Genomic DNA, 23,370 nt, shown 5'->3' with positions numbered 1-23,370 from the left:
CATTCAACAAAGACATTTCAAAACATCGGAGCCAATGTCTGGACTGTAAAGTTTCCAGTCAGGAGTCATGACACAGCTGGCTGGTGGTGTGGGTCCAGTGAGGAAAGACACAACATGTGAATAAATTAGTGAGACGAGGTTTTATTTAACTGCATGGAAGGCAACATGAGCGATGACTCATCACAGTCGGTGTCAGAAGTCGCCGCTCGCCGTCACGTGACGCGTCTTTAACCCTCATCATGTCAGTCTGAGGTCTGGAACCACATTCATTCATTCATTCATTCATTCATTCATTCATTCAAACTTTATTTCAGACTCAGGGTCCAGATTAAAAACAGGACATAACATACAATGAATTACATACAAAGGATCAATAAAAGATCATGGTTTAAAATATATATTAATGTCTTACAAAGAGACAACTGTACCAATGTCTCCACAGCTGGGACTGGTAGCTTATCGTACTAAACCTTATGTTTGATAAAACCAAGATGATTTCATTTAGAGTCATTAAGCCGGCAGATAAATTTATACATGAGATTTCTTAAAACAGCTTGGAAAGTATTGACTCCTGCAGCCACAAACATTTCACCTGCACTGCACCATCTAGGTCTTTAAGTTATATTCTCATGGCATCATTATCAGCTGCTTGAAGTCTCTGTAAACTTGCTTTTTTGTAGTTTGGCCACTAGAGTGCAGTATAGAGCGGTGAACAATATGCTCTAAACAGAGCACAGACTGATGTTTCTATAACCTGAGCGGCATCAGTCTGATCTGGGGCCAGCTGCATAGAGATAGACCTGGTCTTAGACTTAAATGTGACTTTAAGTCAAACTTGCTATAGACATTTATATTTACCTGTTCCTACTACTTCTTGGTTGTTGTAGATCTCTAACAGCTTGTTTCTCTCTCTAAAGACTCTCTCTCTTCTTCAGGCTCTTTCCAAAAACCAGAGATTTGCCGTCTTTTCTTAAACAGCTTCAGTATTTAAACTTCCTGCTCTGACAGTCAGGCCGACTTGTTGCCATAGCAACAAAATTCTTAACTCAAGATTAGCCAGAGGGAAGGTGGCTATCTTTCCTGCCTCAAAATAAGTCAGTCGTAACAGACAGTCTTAATTAGCCTAGTGCAATGGTTCTCAACATGGGGTCCGGGGACCACCAGGGGTCCTTGAGGGGGTTCCAGGGGGTCCCCAGCAAACTGATGAATTGTTAAACTTTATCATTATTTAATTTGCAAGAAATTAACACTATTAGAGAATGTAGAAGAATGCCTGTTGTGATCATAGTTTCTCTGTTATCTCTCTACCTACAATACAGATAGTCATGGAATTCTGGACAAAATCATATCTGACAATAAAAATATTCTCAGATTTGGGTCCGAGAGACAAAATCTCATCAAATGGGGGGTCCGTGGCTCTAATGTGGACTAAATTAGGGGTCCTTGATATGAGAAAGGTTGAGAATCACTGGCCTAGTCCAACCTGAGAATCTAAGACCAGTCTAAGGCTTAGACTGGTCTTAAACTAGCTTTATGCAACTGGCCCCAGGTTTCCTCTGCAGACGGACGGGACATGACATCACCTGCGTATTTATACCCAGTCTGGAGATTCCAGTCAACATCACAGAGGTTCAGCAGGAACACATACCATCCTATTATGTCATTAAGTCCATCTCTTTTCATGTTTCAAGGCTTTTTTTGATCGTACCGGACAGACCGATCATTTACGTCTCCAACTTTGTTTTTTTTCCTTTTTGTGAGGAGATCAACAGGATTCAGCAGGCCGAGAGTCAGTCATTTACATTTATTTAACAGACAACCCCCCCCCCCACACACACACAGACACACACATACACACACCATGGCACGAAAATAAATTAGACTATACATCTGAAACGTTCGCCCCTTTTTCACTGGTTCCACGAGTAAATCTCCCATTCATTTTCTCCATAGACATTTCAGAAAATCCCCCCAAAAAAACCTTTTAAGCTTTGAACCGAATCGACAAGCTGCCAGGTGAGTCATGAGCTGAGAACAACAGATTCAGAAAAATATATATATATGAAAAAAAAAAAAAAAGCCAAGGGAACCAGACTGTGTTCATTAACGTTTTCTAAGAGGGAAAGAACTACACATCCCATGCTGCTTTGTCCCTTTCCCTCATTCTCAACATTAATACTAAACCGTATAATAACAGTAATTACTGATTCGTGATGATTGGTCTGGCCACCGACCACGCGCAACTTTGGAGCGGTTTCCATGGTAACAGCGACCTCTCTGATTGGTGGGAACTGGCTGAAGGCTTGTGGGGTAATGTAGAACTCGAAAAAATTGATTTCTTAACAACAAAGTTTGAATCGGATGAAACCGCCAGCTTCACAGTCTGATGGTTCATGACCAGTCTGATCTCAGTTCGTCCGTATCTTGATGAACATCCGGATGTTTTTTTAAACCACAGCTGGAAGCGGGACTACTGGGAGCTGGACCAAGAGGGTACAGAGGATTCTCCAAAACCTGCCGTCCCGTCTCTCAGTCCGATGCTCTCCAGAGAAAACGGCGTGGTGAAAGCAGGCAGAAGGACCGTCGCCCCCCCCCCCCCTGCGGCTCCGTGGCAACATGTCCGCTCAGGCGTGGAGTCTCATTCGGGTTTGTTATTTTTTGGACGTGAAGATAGAATCCCAGTCCGGCGGTTCGGAGGCGGTCTGGGACGCGGCGCTCTTCGGGACGGACGGGAAGAAAGACTGCATCTTCTGCCTGAACTCTGACAGCTGGAGAGGAGGAGGAGGAGGAGGAGGAGGAGGAGGAGGAGGAGGAGGAGGAGGAGGAGGAGGAGGAGGAGGAGGAGGAGGAGGAGGAGGAGGAGGAGGAGGAGGAGGAGGAGGAGAGGAGGAGGAGGAGGAGGAGGAGGAGGAGGAGGAGGAAAACAGAGAGAGAGTGAACATCTGTGAACAGACCAGGAGCTGAAACACTGAGCTGAGACACAGAAACAGAACAGAGATCCTCATGCATCAGATACGGAGCAGTTTGAGGTCTAAATGTTGCTGATTAAACCACTGAAGGAGTGTAGAGATCTTTCTTTTTCCTTTTGTGAAATTTAATTAAGAACAGTGTCAGAAATTACCTTCAACTACAGGACAAATACTAATCTATTCTAGTAAATGAGTCTACTCTACGGGTAACCAAACACGGAAACTCTGTTTTTGGTACTTTCCAGTTCTTGATAAGTTTGGAAATTGCACAAAAAAATGTGTCGAAAGTTGATAAAATTCAATAGTGAACTTTAGGTGATCGGTGATGAAAGCAGCAGCGGTGACACTCACGCTGTGGACGCCCAGGACCTTCCACACGGTGAGGCCGAGCAGCCCGACCCCGCACCAGGCGTACAGCGAGCCCCAGCCCAGGGCCCGCAGCGCCAGGGACGCCCCGCTCTCCGGGACCGCCGCCGTGGCCGTGACGCCCTGCGGACCCAACACAGGAAACAGGAAACAGGAAACAGTCAGCACAACAAAACACAAGTCAGAAACCCAAATTTAAGACTTTTCAAGAGCTTCTAATGCTGCCTGGAACTGAGTTTAAGACCAATTTAAAAACCAAAACAAAGCTGTCTGCAGCAGCCTGTTTCTGAACAGCTGATGAAAGCTGTGAAACTATAAATGTGAGGAATAAGAAAAAAAGACAACAGGAAATGAATAGTTAAGAGCCCTGAAAGCCAGCTGTGTTCAGTACAGCAGACAGGATGCAGACTGATCTACTGACTGTTCTGGACTCATCAGAGAAACCTGACATCACATGGAGAAACAATAAGGCCTCTAAGAACCGGATTGAAGACATTAACAAGTTTTTAAACCCTTAAATTTAGATGTTTACTTTAAAACTTTTTCCTGCAACTGTGATCTTAGACGGTGTTTCAGAAGTGAAGCCTCTGTCAATAGTCTGGAAAGTCTGAAAGTCTGTATGAATGATCTGAATGATCACTTCCAGGTCTGGATAAGTTTGGGAATTGCCCCCAGTCTTTATTTATTGAACATATATAATTAATGTGATTATCAGGTCAACTTGTCTGCAAAAGTAAGTGACAGCACTTCCACCGTTTTTGTAAAATGACCCAAGATGGTTTTCTCAGCTACTGGTAAGCAAAACATTATGATGTCACAGTGAAGTTGACCTTTGAACTTTTGGATATAAAATGTCATCACGTCATCATTTTATCCTATTAGGCATTTGTGTGAAATTTTGTCATAATTAGCGTATGAATTCTTGAGTTATGGCCAAAAAAAGGTCTTTTGTGAGGTCACAGTGACCTTGACCTTTGACCTTTGACCACCAAAACCTAATCAGTTCATCCTTGAGTCCAAGTGGGACGGACAGACGGACAACCCGAAAACATTATGCATAACAAAACAAACTTAGGGACAGACTTGACATATGCCCACTTAACATAATTGATTAGTTTTATTAATAAGCTTTACTGTATGAGGAGAATACATGGCAGTTAGAGAGGAAAACCACCGTTCAACTGGAGGAATCTGGGTCAGTCAGTCCCTCCCAGCTCCAGACCCTGACCTCTGACCTCTGGGGGGGGGGGGGGGGTAAAGCTGATGTAAAGCTGCAGGACTTTTCCATGACTTCCCATAACCGAGTCTCAGCGCCTCCCTGACCTAAACATTCTGATCATTCCAGATTTGTTCTTGTTGTTTTTCGGCCTGAAAACCGTCTCATGGGACGAATGCGTGAAACAAACTGGAAAAGCATGAAAACCGTGTTCCTGGAAAGTGACGCATTTGGAAAATTCCCAGGAAGACTTCCCCAGATTCCCTGACTTTCACAACACTCCTCAAAATTCCTTGGTATTCCTGAAATTCCATGATCACTAGGAACATTATTGCTATTATTACTGTTGTTATTTTTTCATTATTATTGTTGTTGTCCTCAGAAGGGAGTGGGGCGGCCAGACGTCTCGACCTGCCAGACGATCTCAATCTCAGTCTGGATTTCCAGACTCATAATTGATTTTCACTCAAAACAGTCAAACGTCACTTCAGATCAGAAACGGCTTCAAGAAAGACCGGATCTGTGTCAGGAAGAGCCGGGAAGAGAAACAGAAAAACAGAAAAAAGTGATGTTTTTTTGCGCTTGTGTAAAACAGGCTGTAATGTGATTATACGTCATGTTTTAAAATAGCTCGCTCATCACATTAACGGCCCGAGAGTTTGGAGAGACGAACTTTTTATGGAGGAGAAAAAAAAAATCCCTCCAGTCTCTCTTTAGCTCTTTCTTCCCTCGGTCTTCTGTCCTCCCTGATCTTTCTCTCTGTGGAGCAACATTTCCCCCCCGAAACAAATCTACATCAACCCAAGACTGTGAAACGGTTCGAAACGGGATTGTTTATGAAAATCGAACTCAAGTCTATTTTACAAGTATGCAGCCATCTTTTTTTTTTTTTTTTTGTATTTTATTTTTCAGTTTTTTCAAGATTCGTGAAGGTAAACACATACAAAACAGGCCCACAAAGAAACAGAAAAATAATAATAAATACAAAAAAGTGGGAAAAACAAAATAGGAAACACAAACAATAACCCGAACAGCTGCCAGATAATATCCACAGCCTTTACACACTCATACCCCCACATTCACATGTCTATTGTACATTCACCGTTCCTCTTAAACAGTCTATAAATGGGCCCCATATTTCTGAAAATTTCTTGGCTGACTTGGACCTATGGAATCGGATTCTCTCCGTCTGTATAATTACAATCATCTCGTTAAGCCGTTTTTGAAAGCAGGGAGCGGAGGACGACTTCCAGTCCAGTAGGATAATCTTCTTGGCTGCAGCCAGTCCAACCGACACAGCCATTAGCTCTTCAGACCTGAGACCCGCAGTGTCCTCTGAGCAACCGAAGAGAGCAGCTCGGGGGTCGGGAACATTGGGCCTCATTCACCAACCGTTCTTAAGAATAAATTTCTTCTTAAAACTCACTTACGCAGTTTTCACGAAGATTCTGACATTCACCAATGTTTTCTTATTTGGGATTTGTTCTTTGGTAAGAACAGAATCTACACACACTCAGGAGCCACTGACGCACATTTGAGTGCTGACATGTTTGTGCAAAATAAATGGTTATTGCGTTTCCTTCAATTCTACAGTTGTATAATATTATCAAATTTAAATTACAATAATATTTGTATCATTTATAATATTTTCATTATTTTACAAAGTATTATGGTCTTTTAAAATAAATAAACACTACACTAACACTTCAATTAATATCAATTATGTTAATTGGGATCCCTGCATCTTTTTTTTTCTGTTATTTTATATCCACTACTGACACTACTAAACATGACAGCTCGTCTGGTGTTCACTTCCTGCAGCAGCACCTCCACTTCACAACTATTGAATGAGGCCCAAAGTCTTTTTCATAGACTCTAGAGAACCAATCAAATATCCTTGACCAGACAGGTGGAAGGCTTTGCTACCAAAGGAGTTGTTGGTTTTTGGGACAGCGAGAGAGATTAGAGAGTTAGATCTGAGGTTGTAAGTAGATGTGGATTATGCACAGTAGTTTTGATAGACAGGATAGAATATAGAATAGAATATTCTACTGCTGACCTCGCTTTAAAGCATAACCACTGACTTTCAACCTGGACCCGACTTCTCCCGTCTCCACATCCCAGACAAGCTTTGGGTCGAGTTTAGAGCTGCAACCATTAATCGATTAGTTGTCAACTATTAAATTAATCGCCAACTATTTTGATAATCGATTAATCGGTTTGAGTAATTTTTTAAAGAAAAATAAGTCAAAATTCTCTGATTCCAGCTTCTTAAATGTGAATATTTTCTGGTTTCTTTCCTCCTCTATGACAGTAAACTGAATATCTTTGGGTTGTGGACAAAACAAGACATTTGAGGACGTCATCTTGGGCTTTGGGAAACACTGATCCACATTTTTCACCATTTTCTGACATTTTACAGACCAAACAACTAATCGATTAATCGAGAAAATAATCGACAGATTATTTGACAATGAAAATAATCGTTAGTTGCAGCCCTAGTCGAGTTTTCTGAGCCTCCGCAGGCCTGAACTGGAGCACAAGCAAGAAGAAAGTAGATTTATAGTGAAGCAGCTGATGATATTTTGGTCAGAATCGATCAGTATGATGGAAAAAGATGAAAATAAAAAAAGGGTCCAGTTTGAAAATGGACAGTTACACTTTAACTGGATCAAAGCATCAACTAGATACTTGAACTTGTAAATGCTGAAGATGTTTCGACTGTTTCTTCTTCATGTATCAGGTATCAGGCCTCCCTCCCTTCCTTCCTGAAGACCCAGACGGCCTCAGAGCCGCATTCCGCTCCACGCTAAATCCAATTAGCCCTCGTCAGCCGGGCCGAGGTCGCCGCCGCCGCCGCCGCCGCTCGCAAAACAAAGACCGGCCTGTGACGGAAATAGACTCCCGAAACAAGCGCTCCCTTGTGCCGCCGTGCCGAGTATATCTCAAAAAAAAACAAAAAACAAATAAGAGCGCCGGCCGTCCATGTGCGTCATTTTCTTAAATCGGATCCTGTGAGGAGCGAATCAGCAGCCGGTTCCAGCTAACAGGATGAGCTGCGGGCCGGAGGAGACGTTATGAAATGAAATGAAATGAAATGAGTTCTGTGTGGAAAATGTCTTCCATGAAAACGTCTCAGCCGGACGGAGGCTCCATGTGTCGAAGACGTAGTTGATATCGGCAAAATCAAATATCAAGATTTTTCTTTTAGACCGAATACCTCGATATCGATAATGTGACTTTGGGGCTGAGTATTCGTGCTTTCATAAGATATTCACACACAAGAAAATGGTAAATTAGTAAATTAAATTAGTAACGATCAGTAGTAATCAGTAATGATCAGTAGTAATCAGTAATGTGTAATCGGTAATAAACAGAGGTGGGGACTCGAGTCACATGACTTGGACTCAAGCCATAATTTTAAGTGCATGAGACTCGACTTGATGCATGAAGAGAAGACTTGAGACTTGACTTGACTTGGGTTCTGGTGACTTGGGACTTGACTTGACTTGGGTTCTGGTGACTTGAGACTGGACTTGACTTGGGTTCTGGTGACTTGAGACTGGACTTGACTTGGGTTCTGGTGACTTGGGACTTGACTCTGACTTGTACTCTGATGACTTGAAAAGGTTTCTAAAGTCTTGACTTGAGATCTTGTGTTTGTGTAAATGACTTAGATTGAAAGTGATGAGATTTGTTCCAGCAGACGACTGAATTTAAATTCTGTTTTCTGAATTTGTATGGAATGATTGAATTTATTGAAGTTGAAACTGATTCTAGAAATCAAACTCATGATGCTCTTACCAAGTTTTTATCCTATTAAAACCATATTGCATTGAAAAGTCCTAGATATTTAGTTTTCTTTAAGATATTAAATTGATACTGGACTCTTGATTTGTTCTGACTTGACTTGCTGTTCTACATTTAGACTTGAGACTTGACATTAATGACTTGGACTTGACTTGGACTTGACTTGGTAATCTACATTTAGACTTGGGACTTGACTTGAGACTTGTGCCTCAAGATTTGAGACTGACTTGGGACTCGAGCAGAGTTGACTTGGTCACACCTTGTTCATTGTTCTTTTCACTCAGCCAGAACCGGCTGATCAGTTCAGAAAGTTGTGTCACTTTGCTGTAATGCCTTTAAGACCAGGAAGGGAAACATTTAAGTTATTTCACAATATCACAATATCGTTATTATTCGATATATCACCCAGCTCTAGTTGCCTTCCCTCCCACTCCTGTCTGATCTGTCTGTTCTTTCTACAAAATAAGAGTTCATGAAGATATTTTGATGCAGTGACTTGGTGTTTTTCTCAGCGGAGCCGCCTCTGAGTCATGGATCACCCTGAAAACACACTGCTAGCTTTTCACATTGAGACCAGTGGGTGCCTCCAGTTGCTCAGGAGCAGGAGCTAACTTCCAGCCAGCTCTACCTGCTGGTTTGAATGAGGAACGCTTGCAGTTATGGCTGCAACTAATGATTATTTTCATTGTCGATTATTTTCTCGATTAATCGATTAGTTGTTTGGTCTATAAAATGTCAGAAAATGGTGAAAAATGTGGATCAGTGTTTCCCAAAGCCCAAGATGACGTCCTCAAATGTCTTGTTTTGTCCACAACCCAAAGATATTCAGTTTACTGTCATAGAGGAGGAAAGAAACCAGAAAATATTCACATTTAAGAAGCTGGAATCAGAGAATTTTGACTTATTTTTCTTAAAAAAATACTCAAACCGATTAATCGATTATCAAAATAGTTGGCGATTAATAGTTGACAACTAATCGATGAATCGATTAATCGTTGCAGCTCTACTTGCAGTGCCAACATGCCATGTCTCCCCACTTTGGGACAAGTTCCCTCAGAATAAAACTAACAGACTGATATCCAGAACATGGAGGCAGGAGGACTTTACCTTGTTAAACCAGCCTGGGCTTTTTTTCTTGGCCAGTGCTAATGTGGAGCCAAATCCTGCCAACATCCCAGCAGACGCCACGGTGGTCAGGAAGGCTGCACCTGCAGAGAGGAGGACAGGTGAGGTGGAGGGAAAGACGGCAGCAAACTGATGTTGGTCTGTACGTATCAACATATAATATCAAGTCTTTTCTGTCACAGCTGCTTCTAGACGTTTCAGCAGTCTGCCCACAAGGCTTCAACAAGCCAAGTCTTAAAAGGTTTTAATTTAAAGGGAAGTGCCACCACCTGGAGCTGCTGCATAGAGACTGAACAGGAGGCTGGTTAATGTGACTGTCAGAGAGTTTCACAGCTGACATCACTACAGACTGAATCGCATTTGGGTATAAAACCTCAAACATTCTGCAAGTCCACAAATTCAGTTTCACATTAATTGTTTATGGAGCAGATCCTAGCAAAATTGATCATTTATCAATTCAGTCTATTGGGCCACGACTGCACCAATAGTATCATCAATAGGTGTTATTATAAAACCACTGTGGAACCACTATCCTACACAAAGAAAACAGCCAACCGTTAGCCATGTGTGCCCTTCTATCTTGTATTCAGAGACCTTCAAGCCAATCTCCATTCAAAAATCTGCCAATTTAATGACGCTTTGCTTACTGGCAAAAATGCCTACCTCATAAAATATGACTTAATACCGTCACTGAATCCACAGTACCCGCTCATGAATTCGGCATACATATAATTCACCAAGCAACATTTATTTCAAAAATATTTAAACTTTTATAACTGGTTCACACTGCTCGCTCCCGCCCACCACGGTGTGTTTTGGCGGAAGAGGATTGAGAGAATAACTGTCAAAGCAGTTCTGTAAATTGATATTTTATTGAAATAAGGGCTGCTTGGTGATTTATATTGTAATGGTTTATACGCCGAATTGAAGTGTGGATCCTGTAAATTCAGAAAACGCCTTGAGTAGTATTTACAGGGTATGTAGATTAGCCGACAGCGAAGGAAACATTAAATTAATAGATTTTTTGAACGGAGTTTGGCTCACATGTCTCGGTGCTAGCTAAAGCACAGAGGTCGAGTTGGAGTGAGCTCAACTCCTGCTGAGGAAGTCCCAACACACAGCAGAACCCGCCGACATTACAGAACCACAGCAGAACCCGCTGACATTACAGAACCACAGCAGAACCCGCTGACATTACAGAACCACAGCAGAACGGTTCTCTCACCTTTCAGCAGCTGCAGTTTGGCCTCGGCGTCGTTTTCTGCTCCTTCTCTGACATTCATACTGTTTTCATCCTCAGCTGTCATGTTGCCTCGGTCCGTCAGCATAAAGTCACCGGACAGAAACAACTGTGGTAGGAACGAACGAACGCCATGAGAACGTTGGAGCTCCAGTTTTGATGATGTTATTCCCGTAAAATCATCGTTTACTTGTGTCATACTACATACATTTTTTTAGTTTATTTTCATGTCGCACACCTTTTTATTTTTATTAATTAATATTTATTAAATTTTCTTAGGTTATATATGTCTATATAATATTCTATTGCTGTTATTTTGCACAGTCTCATAATGCTGTAACTCATATTTTTCATACATTTTATGAATAGCCTACATTTCCAGTTCTTGAAACGCTGGGATTGTCAGTATGTTTAATATCCCCCATTTTTCCATAGGCTATTCTTATGTATATTCTTTTTTTCTCAGCGGTATCCTACTATTTGCTACTGCAACGACCCAATTCCTCATCAATTCATCAGTACAGTTTCATCTTATCCAGCAGTAGCATGAGTGAGGAAACGATTATTGTTGCTATTATTACAGTTCAATACCGTGTAAATGTAGTTTTATCAGAGAGAGAAAGAAGAGTCGGAATCTTGAAACAAAGATCGTCTATGTCTGCTAGGAAAGTCTGGAGAGGAGGAAGCAAGAAGAAGCAAAGAGCTATCACTCTGCCTCTATTTCGTTGAACCACAAAGAAAACACAGTTTGTGCTCAAATTAGATGAAACATTACTGAGCCTTTTGCAGCTGCAAATTAGCAATAGGATATTAGGATATAGCTGAGAATACAAATAAAAATGGAGTAAATGGAAATGAATATAGCCTAAAGAATGAAAATTGCAGCATATATGCAGGGTTTGCAAAATAACAACAGAACACATACTCAGAAAATAAATGGATTAAAAATATGTACAGGTGCAACAGGAAAAAGCACAAAATCTGAAATACAGGCGGTGTGAAACTCAATAAAAATTATGAAACCTGTCACAGTAGAAATGCGATATGAATCAAACAAGAACATGGTGAGATATGAGCTTCCTGTTGCAGATAACTTCTGTTAAAAACATCAAAGGTTTATTTAGACCCAATGGAAGTCCAAAATCTAGCACAAAACTTATTTTGAATTTCTTTCTCCAATAATGTCAAATAATAATAATTATGAGATAGTAAGTCATAATATTGAAGAAAAAAAATCTCACGATGAAAAAGAAAAACATTTGTGTGGGATTTTTTTTTTGAACGTGGCAGAAATGGGCTTCCATACAAATTACACCCAAACCCAACGTTTAGAGATAAAAATCACATGACCTTAACGCCCACTTCTACAGACCGGAAGGTGGGCCGATCCCCCCACCCACCCACCTTCATGTGATTCAGAGTGATTCATCTTCCCAATAGACGATCTGTGTCAGTCCGCTCTCCAGCAGCCTGCAGCGACACAAAGCTCGTCGCTCTGCGGAGGATCAGGATGCTTCGCACGTCTCCCGCTGCAACCCGCTGCTCCTCCCGGACACAGTGACGCTCTCCCGGCTTGTTTTCTGCCTCTGACCCGCTCTCCTCTCCTCTGTGGATTTTATCTCCCGGGATGTAAACGCGGTGTGTGAGAGTGTGTGTGTGAGAGAGAGAGTGTGTGTGTGAGGACGCTGGAAGGACGTGGAAGCTGTTGTGTTGGTTCCTGCAGAGCGGAGCTGCGTTTTGCTTTGGTTTTGGTTTGGATACAGCGCGCATCATCCTTCCATCCCTCCATCCTTCCATCCTTCCATCCTTCTGTCTGACCGGGACGAGTTGGGTTTGCTCTGCGGGAAAACAGAGCCAGTGAGCGGCCATGCTGCTGGGAACGCGGCGGCAGGATGGTCCATGCAGACGCTGAAGCGGCTCGGCGGCTCCTGACAGATGCAGGAGGGGAAAAGCTTCCGCGCAGCCTGGATCGAGATGAACATTCATTTTGGGGTTGACTGACCGCTGGGAGAGCCTCGGACCAGCCTCCAAACACTGCTTACATAGATAGATTTTGCATTCCTCAACCTCTTATTATTTAATTTTACCTTATTATTATTATTATTCTCCACCTCGCCATCTGCGGCCCACATGTCTCAGATGCATGCGGGTGTGGAGCAGCAGCAGCCGGGCCAGTACAACCAGATCTGCACCCGCAGCTCGTCCCCGGTCCCGCTCGCGGGCCCGGCCGAGGCGGAGGCGGGCGCCGGGGCGGAGGCGGAGGCGTGCCCGGCCCACAGGAGCCGGAGCCCCCGCAGGAAATGGCAGGTGTTCCCGGGCAGGAACCGGTTCTACTGTGACGGGCGGATCATGATGGCGAGGCAGACCGGAGTGTTTTACCTCACACTGCTGCTCATCCTGCTCACCAGCGGCCTCTTCTTCACTTTTGAGTGAGTGACACACACACACACACACACACACACACACACACACACACACACACTCTCTCTCTCTTGGGATTATAATCTGAAGGTCTCACCAGTGATATAGTGGTGAATGAAAGCAGGGTGAGTTATGTGACCTCCTCCAATATGAACAAAAATCAATTCGACTTTCAGAAAATAACATTAATTTATTCTTGTTCTTCTTTCTTCACTGTGATGTAGCAGTGAATTTAGGTGCTAAAGATCTGTGTCAGCCCTAAACAGATGGGTAAACTCTATTTCTGCAAATAAAAATGTGTGTAAACTCTATTCCTGCAGATAAATATGTGGTTAAACTGTGTTTCTTCTAATAGAAAGGTGGATAAACACTTATTCCTGCAAATAAAAAAGGTGGTTAAAGTCGTATTTCTGCTAATAGAAAGGTGCCTAAACTCTGTTTCTGCAGTGAAAGATATGGGTAAACTATATTTTTTGCAAATAAAGTGGTTGGTAAACTGGGTTGAGGTGAGTCTCTGCTGATCACACAAACCAAACACACATTTAGTCACATTAATAACAACATAAAGTGTAAATTCACACATGAGATCAGATGATCTGTGTTTAAACCGCTGAAGGTCTGAGCTGCTGTTTGGTTTCTGCTGGAGGAAAGTTTCAGAAAAGAAAAACAAAACGCCATGGCAAACCCAGAGCTCTCTCTCTCTCTCTGTCTGTCTGTCTGTCTCTCTCTCTCTCCTTTTTTCCTGTCTCATTCTCTCTATTCTTTCCATCTTTCTGTCTCTCTCATATTCTCTCTCTTTCTCTCATTCTTACTTTTATTTGCTCTCTCAGTCTCTCATTTTTCTCATTCTTCTCTCATTTACACACACACATACTCTCTCTCTCCCTCTCTCTCTGTCTCTCTGTCTCTCTCTCTCTTTCTCCAGTGTCAGTAGGTAGGATTAATTCTGCTGCAGTTTATTGATCTTTCTTCTGGTTATTATTGACTTCTATATGATCAGTTTTCTATAGCGCTGTGCTGTAGCTGTTGACAGGCTATAGAGAGAGAGGAGCGATGGGCGAGCGAGGGATTCAGACTGGAGTTTCACTTCTACAAACATTTCTCTTCTCTGGAGGCAGAAATAATCTGATTGGTTGAGTTAAACCTCAGTGGGCGGAGCCAAAGAACCACAGTTTTTCACAGCACAAGTGATGCTTTTATTCCATTTACCTCGGAAGTCGGAGCTGGGAATGATGTCACACCCGAGTTGACCACGTTCCAGTACAACAACAAGAAGTCGGAAAACCAGTTTTTTTTTTTTATTTCATGGCATGGGGGAAGTGGGGTTTGCTCTAGCCAGGTTAGCCATTGTTAGCAATACCAGTTGATAACAACGCATTACGCGGTATTTTGCGCATACAAACACCGTAGCAACATGTCCGCAGATAGAAGTTGGACAGTACTGTGTGTACGACTGATTTAATGAGACACAAATAAGACAGAAGTGCTAATAAACAGTATATTACTACAGCTTGAGGCGCAGAGCAGCCATCTTGGATTTTGAGGTCGGGGTTGGTGAGGTTCTTCCAACTTTCAGAGTCGGAAATCCGACTTCAGGGGGCGTTCCAGTTGAAATTTCCGACTGGGAACTCGGAAATTCCGACTTCCCAGTTCAAATGGAAGCTAGCTAACTAGCTAACCTAGATAACTTAGTATGATAGATTGTATTTTTTCAGTTAGCAGCAGAGCACTAGGCTTCATAATATTAGCTTCCTCCTCTCTTACCTCTTGTTTTTTTTTTTCACTGGGCTTCAGTCTGAGGTGACTAGCGGGATCCTAAAAGTGAGAACTTGTAGCTCTATGGATGATTGTGAGTTCCTGTGAGAGTTCCAGTGTAACTTGAATTGTTCACACAGGAGGTGAGTGAAGTTAGCAGACAGCTAAAGGTTTTAGCGCTGCTGATTCATCATAAACTTCACTAATGATGAAGACTGAGATGTGTTTTCAGAAGTTATGAATCTACAGGCCAGATAATGAAAACGTTTATCTTCATACTTTGGATAATGCTAATCGCCTACGACTAGGCTACTTAGCATACTGTATGCTAAAGTGTTAGCATGCTAAAGCACTGGAGAGAACTAACTACCAGAGACAGAGAGAGGATTTTGGTGCCAATCCTCTCATCAGATACTGGGTAAGAAGACCAACTCCCAAAAAGTCTGTCATCTGAAGAGCAAATTGCAAGTGGAAAGTTTTTTCCACATGTGGCACAAATCATCGCACAATCACATTATACAGCGAAAGAAACTAGAATACGATTTTCTTTTTCGGCCATTTTGTGCACTTCTTCTCTTTCAACCGATCAAACCTCGCTGTCCTCTTCTGTTTCTCCGTTTCCTTGGTTTTCAGTTGGATTTGTCTCAGTGTTTCCTCCTTTTGTTTATTCAGCCATATGGAGCTATCACACCGACAGAAGACATATTATATCAAAATAACAGTGTAATTGCAGCCTGATTTCCCTGAAAACAAAGAGAAGAGTCGTCCTGATGTGTATTGTGATGAAGTATCTGAAGATGGACAGTTCCAGCGCTGCAGCCGGCAGCAGAAGCCAAACTGAGACCAAAACAGAGACGGAGGAGGAGGCAGAACTAAAACGACCCTGGAGCCTCGCTGCATATCTGCTCTCTGCATCTTCTCATTAATTTATGATCTGCTGAAGCGGAGCTGCGTGAAACCAGCTCCCCGGAAACGACGGCACATCCTCCTTTGAACCTTGAAATGGAGAATTTGCGAGTGGCTCGTGTCAAACCTGAGCAGCCGCATTTCACCCTGACTGAGGTCTCCGTCTCAGAGCAACACGTTGGTTTGAGACATTTACTCAGAACATATAGATGGAACAGAACAAAATACAATAAAAACAAAGTTAAATGCCACAAGACACAGGCACAGCATGCCAGAGCTTCAGATTCCAGTTCAGATTCACAGTATAAGAAAGACAAGAAGCTCACATGTATGGAAGCCCATTGAGGACATGTATTCATACATTTCACTTGCGCTGTTTTCCATGATAAGTTAATTGTCTTTGTTTTCTCAAGATATTGAGTCATTTATGTCGTTATCTTAACGCTTTTTGCTTTATGTCATTACCTCCGGAAAGCAAGATAATTTTCTCATTATCTTGGGCTGACAAAAATAGTTTTCCGGAGATGACAAGATAATTGTCTTCTCTGACCTAACATCCTAAAGGAAAACCTATGTATTCAAAAGCCAAATGTTGCAGTGGGCCGACCTGTTAGTGTTCAGGATTTCAGTCAGTCCACAGCATCATGACGATATCAATTAATTCATTATCTCAAGATAATGAGATAATTACTCTGCCCATTACTTTGTCATCTCCAGATAATGAGAAAATTATGTCGTTAAAACTAAAAGTGTTATCTGGAGATAATAGAGTAGAAGGAGAGGTCGCACACTCGTAGCCTCAATGCAAATAATTTATTATCGCCAGGGTTAACTTTTTCTATCCTCGTGTAACGGAAGGATGAGATGGGGTGACCAGCCGCAGTGAAATGAGCAGCGATAATGACATAATTAACTAGAGAAAACAAAGAAAATTAACTTGTTTTCACGGGGAAATGGCGTAAATAAAATGTGTGAATATACAGTATGTCCTTTATGGGCTTCTGTATGCACCAAAGATTCCAGTTGAGATTTGTAATGAAAGAGAATATACCAGAGTTTCCAGTTTAGATTCCAGCTCTCATTTCTAAGGAAAGACAACACATCAGAGCTTCCAGTACATAGTCCAGTTCAGATTTACAAAGAAAGGTAAAATATCTGAGCCTCTGCTTTATATTCCAGTTCAGATTGGTAAAGGAAAACAACATACCAGAACTTCCAGTACATAGTCTAGTTCAGATTTATAAAGAAAGACAATATACAAGAGCTTCCAGTACATAGTCCAGTTCAGAACAAAGAGAAAAACATATCAGAGCTTGCAGTTTATATTCCAGTTCAGATTATTGAAGACAGACAGCACACTGGAGTTTCAAGTACATTTTCCAGTTCATATTTACCAAAATAAACTCGCTGAAGTGTAATTCCTGGTGCAGAACCAGCGGAGGTGGAGGTTAGAAGTTCAGCAGCTCGTTCATCAGAAATCCTTTGACTTGAGAAGCGGAGGGAGGAGCGAGGTTTGCTCCCTTCCCCCACCGCTCCTCACCACAACTTCCAAAACACGGCACCCCGGTGTTCCCGTTTCCAAGGTAACCGTTTCCTCCCAGGCCCGGTGTGTCCTGGCGAGCGGCTCGCGTCGCCTTGGTAACAGCAGCGGCTTGTATCGCCGAGGTAACAGGAGGAGAGTCAGGGATGTAGTGGGAGATAAACTCCAAACTCGATATAAAATCTTTGGGGTAAATTTACATCATATTAAATGACCAGTATGAAACTAATACATTATATGAAGATAGTCTTGTAAGGAAAAAAAAACATAAAGTAATGCTTTTCTTGAAATATAACAGATTTTTCTTTCTTTCTTTTCAAATTCTAAGTAATCTAAAAGTAACTGAAATGAATCAGAATACATCACTGAGCCCTTAGCTACATTACTGATTACAGTTTTGATGAGGTAACTAGTAACTGTAATGGAATACATTTTTAAATTAACGTACCAAACCCTGACAGGGACCTAGAGCAGGACGAACAAGACAGTAGACTAGCAGTAGACTAGCAGTAGACTAGAAGTAGATTAGCAGCACATTGGAACAACATACCATGAAATCGTCTGGACACTGTTGAGACCAAAGAGGTTTCTACTCCATTTACACTTAGCCACTTAATGCGTCTGGAGCTTCAAACAAGCCGAGTGTAAATGCAACCAAGACACACTGGAGACAGTTTGTTGTTGTTTGTTGCTCAAACCGCCTTCGGAGGTCTGAGACATATCACATCATGTCCTCAAGTTAGTCAAGTGGAAGTGCATCGGACTCGTCATGACGCATACGTCGACCCTCAACGGAAAAACATCACTCATCCTGCAGCCAAACTCCTCTCAGTGGTTTGCGGAACTCCTCAGTGCATCATGGACGACACGCTTAAGTGTTGGAAACAGCGGAGCCGGGTGGTCCGTCTAACTTGTAGAATATGCAGAATTTCTGTTTTCCTGGAAGATCAGGGCTTCCCTCATTTGCATACATTGTGGGAAAGTAGGGTGAGATGCGATTGGATTGGTAAATTATATCTGGATAATATCCAGATAAGAGACGCATGAAATGACACGTGTACATGGGACCTTAGTATAGTAAGACTTTTAAAGACATTATGAGTGAGATTGCCCAACAGCACTTGGTTAATATTAATGGGATGTATTGACAGTATCAGCAGGTGGATTGCAGTCACATAAAGGATTTATTTTATCCGTTAAATAAGCCAAAAATAAAGGATCCTGGACACACAGGAGCAGCTTCTGTTAAAGGGTTAAAGATGATACCTGGAGGATCAGAAGAAAGCCTGCAGGTCTCCGACATGATCCTACATAATTCACAGTGTCCACATCTGAAGGAGTGCGCGAGTGCTTTTTTGGAAACTCTGTTGACTTTAAAAACTCCACCTGTCAACAGCAAAGTGCTGTGGAAGCACAGTGTTGTTGGAACTAAGAGAATCACCGGACTCAATATTTAATTCATGCGATGAGCTGAGCCTCTGCAGTTAGAAATACCCAAGAGTTTACTGATACAACTGTTTAAAACTGTCATCTCACCTGTATTATCTTCCATCCCAACACCAAAAACACCAACAAACAGCCACCAGTCAGAGCTCGTTAAGCTCGGCTGATGGCTGTCTGTTAAACATCGTCTCTGCATGGAGTCGCAGTTTCTCAATTCCCTCCTGAACCTCATGGACATGAGCTACAGAATTGGATCCTGAGGCGTGCGACCTACATGAGACTTGATTTTCAACGCTCAAAGCAGAATTTGCCAGCGTTGCCATGACAACAAGTACATCTGACATCATCCACCTGAGCCAGTTGTCATGATGCAGTCGGCCTGTCTGAGCAGCAACAGACGACTTGACGCCTCAATTCAGTCAAACTGGAACCGAAAAAACAAAAACAGATGTGACATCTTTTGTTATTGTTAGTCTGCACATCACTGTCAGTTCATATTATTATGGGATATGAGTTACATCCTCTAGTAGATATGCACAATTACCAAAAAAAATCAGACATGAGCAGTGATTCAGAATTGAGCCTGAAGCCCTGCAGTGTGAACGGATCTGAAGTGTCTTAATTCCCCGAGATTAAGGGTGAAGAATTTCAGTTGAGTGAAACTTGGCACTAATTAAAAAGTGAATGGCAGTCTTGATCAGGTTCTACTGTGTTCCTAAAGCAAAATGCAAACGTACATAAAAACAGATATGAAAATGTGAAAATTGGTTCATGTGGGTCTTCTTTAGTCTAAGCTTCACAAAAACAGACCAACCAAAGCAGGAACTGCACATGAATCCATGTTTTCTTAGTCTTTATTGGCCAGTGATTCTCAAAGTAGGGTCTTTGAAGGGGTTCTAGGGGTACTTGAAGGGTTTCTAGGGGTCTTTGAGGGAGTTCTAGGGGTACTTGAAGTGGTTCAAGGAGTCTTTGAAGGAGTATAGGGGGTCTTTGAGGGACTTCTTGGGGTAATTGAAGGGTTTCTAGGGGTCTTTGAGGGAGTTTTAGAGGTACTTGAAGGGGTTCTAGGGGTTCTATGGGTCTTTGAGGGAGTTCTAGGGGTCTTTGAGGGAGTTCTAGAGGTCTTTGAGGGGGTTCTAGAGGTTCTAGGGGTACTTGAAGGGGTTCCAGGGGTCTTTGAGGGAGTTCTAGGGGTACTTGAGGGGGTTCCAGGGGCTCTTTAGCTAAATTAGGAATAGTCAAATATCTCTATAATTCACAAGGCGAATGATCTAGAACTGAACAATTAATTGAACAAAAAAAATAGAAATCACAATATGAACTGATGCAATTTCCAAATCTCCGAGAGAGTTCGGTCCAAACTGGATTTGTTGAACAAGGGGTTGTAGAGCTGCAGGTACTGTAATCTTTTTTTTTTTTTTTTTTTAACAAAATCATTTTTCCCTAAACAATTTCTAAAAAGAAAAAAAAATCTACAAAGTTCTAAAAAATGTATCACAAGACAAAATGTTTAACTCGCAATTGCAATATTCTGTCAAATAATCCCAATTAGATTTTTTGTTAATATCTTTCAGCCCTAAAATGATCCCAAGTAGAGAATGTATAAGAATGCCTTAGGTTTTACTGTCAACATGTACAGTTTAGACAGCTCTACAATTCAATACTAAATCAACAGAAATCTTCCCATATGGTTCTCTGATGAACTCCCATCAGCCGGAGCTCTGTGGCTCTTCATGTGTGTTTGGGGTCCGAGACACAAAAACATCTGAGAACCGAGACTGAGTTTGTTTTCTTGTTCCTTACAGGCTGCGTGTGTTCGTTTGCTTTTCCCCTCTCAGTATAGGCTGAGAGTGTGTGTTTGTTTTCTTGTTCCCTATACACAGCTGATAGCGTGTGTGTGTGTGTGTGTGTGTGTTGCAGCTGTCCCTTCCTGGCGTCCCACCTGACCCCGGCCATCCCTGCCATCGGGGGGGTTTTGTTCTTCTTTGTGATGGGCATGCTGTTCCGGGCGAGCTTCAGCGACCCGGGGGTGCTGCCCCGCGCCACGCCGGACGAGGCCGCCGACCTGGAGAGACAGATCGGTAACCATGGAGACACACACACACAGACACGCACACACACACACACACACAATCTGGCCTCATCTTAAAATTACTGATTTCTTTGTTATTTGTTGCTCGGTGAAGCCCTTTGCGGCAAGTTTATTGCCATAAAAAATGTTTTACAAATTGACTTGATTTGATTATAATTATACTTTCCAAAATAATGTTACCAAGGGATTTTACAGTTAAATGAAGCAGCAGGCGAAGTCATTGAAACAGAAAAAACATAAGTGGAAAAGAGCAAAGTAGAAGAGATTTAAATGTAATTATAATGCGCCCCTCGCCATTCGTTTTCATCACTGTTACTGTAGGTTTCTTGACTTTTTTTGTGGTTTTCATCCCCGTTTTGATTTTATTTTATTAGGATCCCCATTAGCCACTCTTCCTGGGGTCCACACAAAACATATGACATAAGGAAGAAACCATCAACACACAAAAAAGAAAAAAACAAGTGACAAAAAAAATAATAAAAATAAATAGATAAATAAAATAATAAGTCAGCAATGCACACTAAGATCTAATGTGAACAAAGCATATGACAAAGAAAAAAAACCAACACACAAAAACAAGTAACACAAAAAAGTAAAAATGAATAAAATTAAAATAATAAGTCAGCAATACACACTAAGATCTGATGCGAAACAGCCATGAGATGTTGCTTCACTTTGTTTTTTGAAACAAGCTTTATTCTGAGTTTTAGAAATATGAGCTGGAAGGGAGTTTCATTCAACCATAGCTCTATACAGCACTGGACAGACAGACAGCCCGTTAGTTTTCATCCCCGTTAGTTTTCATCCCCGTTAGTTTTCATCACTTAGTTTTCATCACTGTTAGTTTTTATCCCCGTTAGTTTTCATCCTCGTTAGTTTTCATCCCAGTTAGTTTTCATCACTGTTAGTTTTCATCCCAGTTAGTTTTCATCCCCGTTAGTTTTCATCAGTTAGTTTTCATCCCAGTTAGTTTTCATCACTGTTAGTTTTTATCCCCGTTAGTTTTCATCCTCGTTAGTTTTCATCCCAGTTAGTTTTCATCACTGTTAGTTTTTATCCCCGTTAGTTTTCATCCTCGTTAGTTTTCATCCCAGTTAGTTTTTCATCACTGTTAGTTTTTTATCCCCGTTAGTTTTCATCCTCGTTAGTTTTCATCCCAGTTAGTTTTCATCACTGTTAGTTTTCATCCCCGTTAGTTTTCATCCCCGTTAGTTTTCATCAGTTAGTTTTCATCCCCGTTAGTTTTCATCCCCGTTACTTTTCATCCCCGTTAGTTTTCATCCCCGTTAGTTTTCATCACAGTTAGTTTTCATCACCGTTAGTTTTCATCCCCGTTAGTTTTCATCACTTAGTTTTCATTCCCGTTAGTTTTCATCACTGTTAGTTTTCATCCCCGTTAGTTTTCATCCCCGTTAGTTTTCATCACTGTTAGTTTTCATTCCCGTTAGTTTTCATCACTGTTAGTTTTCATCCCCGTTAGTTTTCATCCCCGTTAGTTTTCATCACTGTTAGTTTTCATCCCCGTTAGTTTTCATCCCCGTTAGTTTTCATCACTGTTAGTTTTCATCCCCGGTAGTTTTCATTCCCGTTAGTTTTCATCCCTGTTAGTTTTCATCCCCGTTAGTTTTCATCAGTTAGTTTTCATCCCCGTTAGTTTTCATCAGTTAGTTTTCATCCCCGTTAGTTTTCATCACTGTTAGTTTTCATCCCCGTTAGTTTTCATTCCCGTTAGTTTTCATCAGTTAGTTTTCATCAGTTAGTTTTCATCACTGTTAGTTTTCATCACTACCATCATCACTATAACTACCATTGTTAATGCAGCTGGGATGTAACCATATTTTGGACATTTCTTGTGTGTGTGTGTGTGTGTGTGTGTGTGTGTGTGTCCAGCCTCTCTCTAGTTCTTGTCATCTTTTTAGTTTTAGATCTTTGTTCCGTCAGAAACTGTCAGACGATTCAGTCGTTTTTCCGCTGAGACTGAACTTCACTGCAGAAGCTTCTAGATCTATTTTTGGAAACTGTTTTTTTTTTTTTTGTTTATCGTTTTATTTTCTCTCAGACGGTTTGAGTCTGGGCAGCGACAGAACTGTCAATCACACAGAGAGCCGGGACTTGGAGAATGACCAAGTTTGGGCATCGTTCTCCGTCTGGTTCTCTCAGCAGGAGAGAACCCACACACACACACACACACACACACACACACAGTACACACACACACACACACACACACACACACACACACACACACACACACACACACACTGTCTCTCTTTCACAAAACACATTCACACACTCACAGTATCTCTGTCACAGCAGAGCATCTCTATCACATTCATACATTCACACATTCTCTCTCACACACACACACACACACATTCATACACTCACACAAACACATTCTCTCTCACACACTCCAATTGACACATACACACACACACACACACACATTTAGGCATTCACAGTCTCATACAAACACAGAAAAAAAAC

At 41.8% G+C, this 23,370-nt stretch overlaps 2 protein-coding genes across 2 annotated transcripts in view; one reads left to right on the top strand and one right to left on the bottom strand.

The window, feature by feature from the left end:
* Nucleotides 1-2,610: 2,610 nt before the first annotated feature.
* tmem242 (transmembrane protein 242) lies at nucleotides 2,611-10,793 on the bottom strand. The gene is made up of 4 exons (XM_071513332.1): nucleotides 10,712-10,793; nucleotides 9,469-9,569; nucleotides 3,321-3,458; nucleotides 2,611-2,768 (listed from the first exon to the last, which is right to left on the bottom strand). The coding sequence occupies exons 1-4, from the start codon at nucleotides 10,791-10,793 to the stop codon at nucleotides 2,652-2,654; spliced, it is 438 nt and encodes a 145-aa protein (XP_071369433.1). The 3' UTR covers nucleotides 2,611-2,651.
* Nucleotides 10,794-12,865: 2,072 nt separating this feature from the next.
* Nucleotides 12,866-23,370, top strand: part of LOC139639254 (palmitoyltransferase ZDHHC14-like) — a 30,294-nt gene continuing 19,789 nt past the window's right edge. The window contains exons 1-3 of the mRNA XM_071513331.1: nucleotides 12,866-12,934; nucleotides 12,983-13,155; nucleotides 20,712-20,872. Of these exons, the coding sequence (XP_071369432.1) occupies nucleotides 12,866-12,934; nucleotides 12,983-13,155; nucleotides 20,712-20,872 (403 nt within the window). The remainder of the gene's footprint in view (nucleotides 12,935-12,982; nucleotides 13,156-20,711; nucleotides 20,873-23,370) is intronic.

The sequence above is a fragment of the Centroberyx affinis genome, unplaced genomic scaffold, assembly GCF_046629955.1.
Source record: "Centroberyx affinis isolate AG114_WGS23_722 - 3 ecotype Tasmania unplaced genomic scaffold, CSIRO-AGI_Caff_v1 ptg007007l_1, whole genome shotgun sequence".
Lineage (NCBI taxonomy): Eukaryota > Metazoa > Chordata > Actinopteri > Beryciformes > Berycidae > Centroberyx > Centroberyx affinis.
The sequence above is the reverse complement of the archived record's forward strand: the minus strand, read 5'-3'. Positions and strand labels throughout refer to the sequence as shown.